The 11,003-nt window shown below is 42.4% G+C and overlaps 1 protein-coding gene across 1 annotated transcript in view; it reads left to right on the top strand.

Moving 5' to 3' along the window:
* The first annotated feature begins 684 nt into the window (after positions 1–684).
* ZNF367 (zinc finger protein 367) overlaps positions 685–11,003 on the top strand; it is a 28,048-nt gene continuing 17,729 nt past the window's right edge. Inside the window, exons 1-2 of the mRNA XM_007939221.2 lie at positions 685–1,080; positions 10,187–10,337. Of these exons, the coding sequence (XP_007937412.1) occupies positions 685–1,080; positions 10,187–10,337 (547 nt within the window). The remainder of the gene's footprint in view (positions 1,081–10,186; positions 10,338–11,003) is intronic.

Here is an 11,003-nt window from a genome sequence, read left to right as displayed (position 1 = left end):
ACCCCAACAAACAGCTCAGAGAATGGGCGGGGCTTCTGTCGGGTGTGTCTTGGCTAGTGCCTTAGTCGCGCGCTCCTCCAAAGTATCGAACGCAGTTGGCCCTTGAGGCAGAAAAAAAAAAATACAAGAGCGGCAACCAATAGCATGGCAGAAAGGACCCGCGCGCAGGCCCGACTCCGCCCCCCTGTGCTAGAAAGAAGTTCAGGCCCGACGATTGGCTTGTGCGACATGTCAGTCGCCGCTGCGGCCAGCGGGCAGAGGCCTCGCGATGATTGGTTCCGCCCAGGCGCGAAATGTAACGCGGGAAAAGCCGGGGCTGGGACCGCGGCGGCAGGTTGTTATTTTCGGGGGCTCAGCGCAGCACGTCCTGCTTTCCTGTCACCGCAAGGGCCAGGCCGCCGGCTGTTTTCCATTGCTGCAGCCTGCGTTAGGAAATACAAAGAGCGGGGGCGGTCTTGACCGGGGGCTGGGGTCCAGCCTTGCTCGGTCGGTGACGGCCGAGTCGCTCAGCTGAACTCCTTTGGTGCCCGTTGCGCAGGATTCCGAGAAACGTCCGGCAGCCATGAGCCGGCGGGACTAAAAGCCGGCGACTCCGAGGAGCGTAGGCAAGCGGAGCAAGAAGCCAGACCCAGAGTCGGGGAGTAAGGCCCCGGGGCCGCCGAAGCTGCGGATCAGGACTGGACGATGATCCGGGGCGTGGAGTCTGCGATGGCGGACAACTCGTCGCAGCCGCCGCCTGTCATCTTCTGCCACGACTCCCCGAAGCGAGTGCTAGTGTCAGTCATCAGGACGACCCCAATCAAGCCCACGTGCGGTAGCAGAGGGGAGCCGGAGCCACCACCGCCGCTAATCCCCACCAGCCCCGGCTTCAGCGACTTCATGGTGTACCCGTGGCGCTGGGGCGAGAACGCGCACAACGTGACTCTCAGCCCCGGGGCTTCGGCGGGCGCCGCCACGGCCACCTCACCGGCCGTCACCGCCGAGCACCCGGGGCTTCGGGGCCGGGGCGCGCCCCCACCTGTCGCCTCGGGGGGTGAGGACGAGGAGGAAGCGAGCAGTCCTGACAGCGGCCACCTCAAGGTGACCGGCGCGGGCGGGCGGGGCGCAGCGCGGGGCAGCCGAAGGCCCGTTAACGGCGCGGCCCGGGAGCTGGCGGTGCCTCCGACGCGGCAGGCGGGCGGGGCGGGGCCAAGTTTAAAACGCGAGGTCGCTCTGGCTGCTGGGAGGGGCGGTGGCGACTGACAGAACGGTGACGTCACTGTCGCGCGCCAAAAAGGCCCCCCCGAGGGGCGGGGGCGGGGTGTTGGCCACGTGACCCCCCCCCATGCTGTGGCTAGCGGTAGAGACCTTAGGCGTCCGCCCAGCAGGTGTAGTGGATGGGAGCTCAACCAGGGGACGTAGAGGAGACCGGATCAACGGCCACTGCAAGCCGTTGGGCAGACCGCTGAGCCCTCTCTGACCAGAGGGAGGAAGTTACGGACCTTGAGCAGTTTCACTAGGTGCAGGAAAGGGAGGGTGGTGCCCAATTTTTGTTCCATCACTACACATTTCTGCCGGCCCTGCCCCAACGAACATGCTCTGCAGAGAGAGCTGAGGAGCAAAAAGGGTCTTCGGGGATTTTTTTGCCAGTGCAAGTTCGGCTCTCTTTGCTTTTCATTCATAAGCATACTATTTGTTAGGTGCTGAGAGCACACAGTGGAACGGGTCGTTTTCGTCAGTAACCTCCAATTGTTCGCAGTCTCAGACTGTTTAGAGCTGTTGGAAAGGATGTGGTCACTTGGTTCAGACCTACATTTTACAGATCAGGCAACTGAGGCTTAGAGGTATTGGTGAAGGGACTTCATCGAGGTCACATAGCTAGGTAGTGAGAGAGCTGCGACTATGGTCGGAGTTTTTGTGGCTTCTAGTAGCTCTGTAAAGGAGCTCTGATGGCATAATGATTAAGCGCTCTGCCCCTAGCCAGCGACTTTGCAGGAGAAAGATGTGGCGATCAATTAAATGCTCCGATTACAACCTAGAAAACCCTACGAGGCAGTTCTCTGTCACACAGGGTCTCTATGAGTCGAAAAATAAACTGGACAGGACCTAACTAGGGTACAGCTGTATGTTTTTGAATTGCTTCTCTGATGACATAACTTAGCTCCATTGATTCTAAGCTCCAGGAAGTCCAGGACCATTTTTATTTTGTAGTAGACTATTCAACTTTAATGCATTACACTTTGTAAAGGCAAAGTGCTCAGTAATACTTGTGGAATGAATGAATGGTGTTAATGTAAGGTTACTATCCAATTCAGCACTCCGCTGCTAACCCAAAGGTCAGCGATTTGAACCTACCAACTACTCTGTGGGAGACAGATGTGGCAGTCTGCTCATGTAAAGATTTACAGCCTTGGAAACCCTATGGGCAGTTCTCCTCTTATCTCTAGCGTCCCTATGAGTTGGAATTGAGTCCGTGGCAGTGGGTTTGTTGTTTTTGTTTATCTAGATTCCATTTGTGAAGTGGCCAGATAAGATTAGACAGTTTAGAAAAGATGTAACATGTAAGTCACCTAGTGTAAAGTGCATTTATATTGGCAAATACTGTATCAAATGAAACAAGTTTAGACCATCATTTTACTTGTAGCAAAGATGTTGAAACTGTTGTTTGGACTCTGAGGAAGTTAATACACTTCGTTACTATTGGCATTGTTATTAAAGAACTATAAAATTTAAAAAACCTGTATGCTTTGACATACTTCAACACTTGAAACAGCATGTCAGTAAAAAAATTAAAAGAACAGGCAGAAGTATTTTTAATAGTGCTAAGTGAAGGGAACAATTGCTGTTAGCTGGATCTAGGGTAGCCCCTATTAGGTGGATGGGTAGCCTAGATATTTTTCTGTGCTAACAAGAATGGCCAGAGAATGGCCAGACTTCATCTCAACCTACTTTGGTCTTGTTAGAAGGGACCATTCTCTGGAGAAGGATGTCATGCTTGGTAAAGTGGAGGGTCAACGAAAAGGGCAAGTCCCTCAACAAGATGGATTGACACAGTGGCTGCAACAATGAGCTCAAGTATAGCAAGGATAGTGAGGCTGGCACAGGACCAGGCAGTGTTTCATTCTGTTGTACATAGGTCACTGTGAGTCAGAGATGACTCAATGGCACATAACAACAACATCCTTGCCTGTTTTTTCATCCTTTTTTTCTTTTGATGAAATGCATTATATTACATAGTTGAGCAAACATGCACAAGTGCTTGTGGAATATTTTGTATTTATGATTTGATTTTTAATCATAGCACTGTAATTTTGCATTGTCCAAGAAGACTAATGTTAGCACGTTGTTGTCAGGTGCTGTTGAGTTGATTTAGACTCAATAGCTATCTCACGTGAAAGAGCAGAGCTACCCCTGAGGGTTTTCTGGGCTGTAAACTTTACTGAAGCAGATTGCCAGGTCTTTCTTCTGCAGAGTGACTGGGTAGATTCAAATCACCAAAGAAGTCTATAGGTATTTTCTTTTTGACCTAAAAAAAAGACTTCATATAAATCTTTTATAAAAGTTGCTAGCACAATGCATAGGTTTGGATTTTATTTTCATTTTGTCCATACCTCTTCCGAGGTAAAATATACCAGAAATTGTGAAGTATATGTAAAAGCAAAAAGGCTGTTTTTTCTTTCTTTCTCTCCTTCCCACAATCTTTCTTATGGTAGTAGCTTTATAAATTTGATGAATTGTCTTTAGTTTGTTCTTTTATAGAAAAAGCAATCCAAATACAGCTGCAAAAATTCATTCATTTCATTTTTCCACCTTTTTAAGGGGGAAGGCCTGGAATATACTTTTGTTTAAGGAAGTTACCTAGTTTGATTTGTGGTCCGTACAGTGGATAAAAGGCAGAGACTCCCAGCCTCTTTGACTTTGTTCTGTGTTTCTAAAGTACATGTAGTTCTTTATTTTCACCTACATCATGGGTGAATCATACTCATTGAGTTAGGTCACTTTTTGGGAAGATGGGGACAAGTTTGTAGTATTACCAGTGCCTCTGTCTCTAGGGTCCCTATGTTGGAATCGAGTCAATGGCAGTGGGCTTGGTATTTTCATTTATCCAGATTCCATTTATGAAGTGGACAGATAAGATTAGAAGTTTAGAAAAGATGTAACATGTAAGTCACCTGGTATTAAGTGCATTTATATTGGCAAATACTGTATTTATCAAATGAAACAAGTTTAGACCATCATTTTACTTGTAGCAAAGATGTTGAAACTGTTGTTTGGACTCTGAGGAAATTGATATACTTCATTACTATTGGCATTGTTATTAAAGAACTATAAAATTTAAAAACCTGTATGCTTTGACATACTTCAGCACTTCAAACAGCATGTCAGTAAAAAATTAAAAGAACAAGCAGAAGTATTTGTAATAGTGCTGAGTGAAGGGAACAATTGCTGTTAGCTCTTTCTCTCAATGTGTTTCTTACATTTATGTTTGTTTACTATTTGTTGCCACTGCTCACAGGGGAGCTATTAACATCTGTGTCCTGCATACTCATTGTCAGCTTTCTCTTGCTTTCTTGTTTGTTTCTATCCAATGCTGTCTCCCCTACCTTTGGGGAGACTATCCATCATTTACCAAATGATTTTGGCCCCTCAATCACAAGACTTTTGAGGTATACTTACTAACATTATCTTCTCTTTAATTGTATATTTTTTTTTCTTGGAGGGTGGGGAGGGAGCTGGTCTAACTTTCTTCTGTTATAGGATATTCTAAGCCTCCCCACCTTGAACGCTTGTGCCCTCCCCTGCTTTCCTGAGGTGACTTCTCCACTGTAGGCCCATGTTGTCTGGTATCTCTGCAGAGCCTCAGACACCATTTACCCATCTGGACCAGCCAGCTGCATATCCTGCTCCCCCTTTCTAGTGGCTGAACACTTCAAACATAGTAACTTGGTCACCACCATGTGCTAACATAGTAACCACTACTTACTGCCTGGCACTTAGTAATGTTGGCAGCATGGTGTCAGGCTCTTTTGTTGAGTGTTTTGAATTCTCTAATTCATTTAATCCTTTTTTTCCTGATGAGGAAGGAGGGATCAAAGAGGCCCCAAGATTAAACTAAGATCGTATGGGAAGTTATAAAACTGACTGGAACCTTCCAGGGTCCTTGTTTTCAATCCCTATGCCATATTGCTCTTGTATATAGCATCTGTGAATTGACTTTAGGGGTTTGTTCAAAGTCTGAGATTCTGTTTTTAAAAATTTAAAGAATGGAAAACTTTTTGGGAAACTGAACTCATTTGCTTATTTTATAGCAGTTGTTATAGGATATTTTAGAATTTCATGTTAACATTGCTTTTTCTTATGAATCATTAAGCTGTCTTTACAAGGTTTGTCCCTAAGCTACAGATTCACTTGTTTGCCAATGAGTTAACACTCTATAATTGTCAAGATGCACCAAGAACCATGGTTTTCTTTCTTTTGTTTTTTCTGTTAAGGCCAAAAGGAAAAGATGCTCTTTATTCATTTATTTAGGTCATTAGATGATTACTTGTCTTGTCTTATTTTCTCAGTTGAAAGAATATGCTTAGTGAAGCCTTACCTATATATGGCCAGGATTTTGTAATTTATTTATTTGTCAGCTCTCCATTTCTTATTTGTAAAATGTAAATGTGTTGTTTGTAGCTGAAATAAGATCCTTCTTAGAGTTGCTGAGAGGCAGGCAAATGGTTAACTTTTTATGTCTCTCTCACTATTTGACATGCTTGTTAATATTTTTGTTTTAGAAGCACAGAGAAAATAATAATGGATAGTCTTAAAATTTTAATATTAATTAATCAGTTATTTCAAGTTTCCATAGAAGCAATACTATTTTTTAATATGTTTAAGAATATTAGGAAAAGCATCCTTTCGTGGGAAAGGACATGTTCCACCAGATTTTTAATTAACATGATTTCATGTTCCATTTCTTCTTTTTTTTTCAAAATTTTATTTTGGGTTAAAGTATGCACAATAAAACTTGCTCCCCTTTCATAGTTCTAGACATAATGATCAGTGACGTTGGTTAAGTTCTTCACGTTGTGTCAACATTCTCCTTATTTCTGTTCTAGTTGTTTCACTTCCATTTATATAATCTCCCTGTCCCACAGACTTCTCATCTGTGCTTTGAAACAGCTGTTGACCCTTTAGTTTTAGATTTTTTTTTTTTTAAGCAACAGAGTACTCAAGGGTGACAATCTTTACTCTGGGCTAAACTGTTACTTAGGCCATAGTCTTGTGGACTCCTCCAGACTCAATAGGTCCAGTAAGTCTGGATTCTTTAAGAATTTGAAGTTCTGTTCCACATTTTTCTCATTTTTTTATCAGAATTTCTCTATTCTATTCCTGATCAGAACATTTAGTAGTAGTAGTGTTTTCATTGACTGCGGATGTCATATTATCTGTTTATTTGTGTTTTAAAACAATTACTCAAGATACAAAACCATAACCAACAACAACCTATACAATTATTGTCTCTTAAATAATAGCAATTAGTTCTCTAGTTTTACTCCTGCTTAGCTCCCTGTTTACTGACTTTGGGTTAATAATTTTAGCAAGCAAACTCAGAGCTAACTGGCTAGTGAGTATCATAGCCAAGGAGGAAGGAAAGTGAAAAAATTTGATCATCACCATTTACTGCCACAAGTTGATTTGCTAATTTGGGTTTAAACAATAAGTCTCTCAAAGTTGTTAGGATTTTATTGATTTCTAGCTTCACTGTTAATGGAAACTTCTTTAGAAGTTAAATAAATCTGGAAAAAAGTACCTTTTTCTGGAGTCTCAGTATCAATAAAGAATTAATGAGATCTTTATTCTTTCAAAAGATATTTATTAATATCAAAAATCAAAATCAAACTCACTGCCATTGAGTGGATTCCAACTCATAGTGACCCCCCCCCCCCCCCCCCCCCCCCCCCCCCCGTTGGATTTCTGAGGAGGTAAATCTTTGCGGAAGGAGATTGTCCCATCTTCCTTCCATGGAGCAGCTGTGGTGGGTTTGAACTGCCAACCTTTGGATTTGCAGTCAAATACCTTAGGCACTGTGCCACCAGAGCTCCTTATTTATTAATAAGGTGTCTGAATTAGTTACTACAGGAAAAAATGGACTGCAGAATGCAACTTCAGAATTTCAGTGGCTCGTAAAAACTTTACATATCTTGGGAGGGTTGATTGCAGGTATGCTGTGTCCTTTATAAGACCTAGACTAAAGAAACATTCCCTCTCTGGGACTAAAGGCAGAGTCTCAAGGCAGAGAGAAAAGTGAGAAGATGGAATCATGTGATGGATCAAAGCTTTGCTTAGCAATTTTATACATCACTTCTTTCTACTCACATTTATACATCACTTCTTTCTACTCACATTTACTGGCTAAAGCTAGTCATGTCGCCTAGTCTCACTGGGACCCATAGAGAGGAAGGGGCAGTGAATATTTCTATTATGATATAATCTGCCGCAGTGCCTTCCCACATGCTTAATTTAAAAAAAAAAAGAAAAAAAATGTTAATATTTGCAAGATAACGGTGAGGAGACTTTATACTCCAAACATAAGATATACTTCTTCAAATATTAATAATCTTTAGGTTTTCCTATTTAATACATTACTGGTACCTAAAAACTAAATGAAAAAAAAGACTTCATTAAGTCTTGAAAGCTTAATGATAAAATTATCATTAAGACTGTAGGCTTTTAGGATAAAATTGGTAAATAAGTAAGTATACAACTAATACGACTTCACAATACAGGATTGACATCAGGTCATTAACTTGGACTAGCCACTCCTTGGAAGGAAGGTTGGGCAATCCTACTTCCGTAGTGATACTGCCTCCGAAACCCAAGGAGGGGTCGCTATGAGTCAGGGCTGACTTGATGGCACATAACAACAACAACAGAACTAGATTTCAATATCTATGACTTTTAGAAACATTTTATCCTGTGAGATAATTTATGGGGTGTAGGGATTACGCTTTTCTTTCAAAGTGAAGATGTGAATGGAATTTAAGTTTTCTGAAGGATTTAAGCTTTCAGAAAAATGTAAGTCTTTCTATTGAAATTGAGTAGGTGCTCCTCGTCCTCTGATATGTAGGTGTTGGTCCTGCCTTCTGGAACTGAGGAAGCAGTAGCCCCACCTCCCTAGACCCATGGTAGCGGTCCTGCTGGCCTCTGAACAGCTTCTAGGATCATCTTTTCCTTTTCTTGAAGGATAACATGTTTACATCCAAGTAGTTCCATCAGGCTGTTTCCTGCCTGTAGAATTACAGGAACTGGACGATTTTCCTTCATATTGCCCCATCTCTGCTCCCTTAGTCTATGCTGGCAATATTTCTACTGAGGTGATTTTTTTAGATCCTTAATCTACATGCCTGATCTCTTTAGAAAATGGCTGTCTAGTCACACCCTTGTTCTTCTCAGAGCACGTTTATACAGCATGGATAGGCTGAGTTTTTCTGTATCTTCCAAGTTCTGGCTCCTTTTTGCTTAATAATTCAATCCTCAGTTTATCTCTTTCCTCTTGCATTTTATTAGAAGCAGCAGACTACCCCTTCAAGAATTTACTTAGAAGTTAACTTTGTTAAATATCTATCACTTACAAGTTCTATTTTCCACAAACCACTCAAACATAATTCAGCCAAAATCTTTGCAACCTTATAACAAGGATCACGTTCCTTCCAGTGTTTAATAACATGATCATCATTTCCTTTTAAGGCCTCCCCAGAAGCACATTTAATACCCATATTTCTAGCAACATTCTATTCATCATAATATAAGCTTTCCTTCTTTCTGAGCTCTCAGCAGAATCACCTTTAATGTCCATTCTTCTACTAACATTCACTTCAAAGCAATCTAGGCTTTTACTATCAAGCACCTCAGAACTCTTCCCGTCTCTACTCATTACCTAATTACAAAGTCATATTTTAGGTATCAGTTACAACAGCACCTCACTTCCTGGTCCATACTCTGTCTTAGTTTGCTAGGGCTGTTGTAGCACAATAACACAAAGTAAATGCTTTAAAGAATAGAAATTTATCATCTCACTGTTCTGAAGGCTGTGAGTCTGAATTCAGAGTGTTGGCAGGGCTATGCTTTCTCTGTCTGCTTTAGGGGAAGATCCTGCCTTGTCTCTTCCGGTTTCTAGTAGCCTGGGGAAATTCTCAGCATTCCATGGCATTTAGTTTTATTATCTTCACGTGGCATCTGTCTTCCCCTGGTGTCACTCTGAGGCTGATTTCCCCTTTTGTAAATCACAACTTACATGGTATCAGGATGCACTGTACTCTAGTATGACTTGTTGACTGATAACATCTTCAAAGAAAGACCTTACTTCTAAACAATGTCATAATCATAGATAGAGCTCAGCCAGGCAGGCCATTTACCACTGTAAGTTGCCTTTTGCTTCTTGCTTGCGCTGAGCATGTAGATCAGCCAGAGATGAATATTTAGATTTTTCTCGAATATTTAGATTTTTCTCAAGTGTTTTCTGTGTGTGGCTTTCTACAGTCTCTGGTATAGGCTAGTACTTTTCAGTGCCCCAATTTTTCAGAGAAATTCTCTCCCCAGCTTTTCCTCTCAGGCTTTCAGCATGTCTAATGTTTGCCTCAGATCTTTCGTGCCAGGTGGAAGCAGATTGTTCATTTGCCTTAGGAAGTTTTGGAGGAATGTTCTATGTGTCTAGGTGGTTTTCCACCCTGCGAAATTTCCAAGTTAGGGCTACACAAAGACCAAGTATATTATTGTCTTAGACTTTCATGCAGCATCCATACAGACCAAAATAGACAAACACGTTTTTTTCAGAATAAGATCTGCTCTGTTCCCTTTGCATCCAGAGACCAGGGCCCTCACTGGGTACATGGGTTGTTCTCTTAAAGTGGGGAGCTGGAGTGGGGAGCAGGACAAAGGGAAGTAAAAGTGCTGCAAAACTTGCCTAACCATTTTTCAGTTACCGTCTTTGGTTGCTGTGTATCACTGGTGATTTTTCAGAGTCCTGACAAAGTTGATTCTGACAATTTTTACTCCATTTTTGGGTGGCTCTGTAGGTCCTTAGAGCTACCTTCTCTGCCATTTTTGCTGAGGTCACTCAAGAAATATTTTTTAAAATTATCATTATTTTTAAATGACATCTTGCTTTAATGAGTGGAGGGCAAAACATTATATTAATGTTTATAAACATTGTTAACAGGATGGAATCCGACGTGGTAGACCCAGAGCAGATACTGTTCGGGATTTAATAAATGAAGGAGAACATTCGTCTAGCAGAATCCGCTGTAACATCTGTAATAGGGTGTTTCCACGTGAGAAATCACTCCAGGCCCACAAAAGAACTCATACAGGTAAGTTGAACAAATTTGAGCGAAGGCCAGAGGCAACATCTTACTAAAAACTGATTTTCTGTTTGGGCCTATAATGTTTTGTTGTCGTCGTTGTTCTTGTTATGTACTGTCAAGTAGGACCCGACTCATAGCGTCCCCTCTTTCAGTTTCTGAGGCAGTATCACTATGGAAGTAGATTGCCCAATTTTACAGAAGACCCGTGTTCTCTTCATTTGTGTAGTGGTTAAGTCATTTGGCTGCTAACCAAAAGGTCAGTGGTTTGAACCCACGAGCCACTCTGCAGAAGATGAGGCAGTCTGCTTCTTTAAAGATTTACAGCCTTGGGCACCCAATGGAAATAGTTGTAAGTCAGAATCAACTCTATGGCAGTGAGTTTGGTTTTCTCGGGTCTCTTCACAGAGAAAGTTGACCCCAGACCAAGGAACCTTATGGTTTGTCTAGTCATTTCCAGATGAGGAAATGTAGAGGAAATGTAGGCCCCAAAAAACCAATTACTACTGTCTTATACTTTATCATAGAAAAGCTAGGGCTAGGCTAGTCAATATAGCAGCCACTAGTACGTGTGGCGGGAGCTCTGGTAGCATAGTGGCTAAGACACTTGCCTGCTAACCAGACGGCTGGCGGTTCAAACCCACCAGCCACTCCTCGGAAGGAAGGTTGGGCAAT

This window comes from Orycteropus afer, unplaced genomic scaffold (genome assembly GCF_000298275.1).
Source record: "Orycteropus afer afer isolate SDZICR_OR568_19922 unplaced genomic scaffold, OryAfe1.0 scaffold00005, whole genome shotgun sequence".
NCBI classification, from domain to species: Eukaryota; Metazoa; Chordata; class Mammalia; order Tubulidentata; family Orycteropodidae; genus Orycteropus; species Orycteropus afer.
This window is presented reverse-complemented; position numbering and strand designations above follow the sequence as displayed.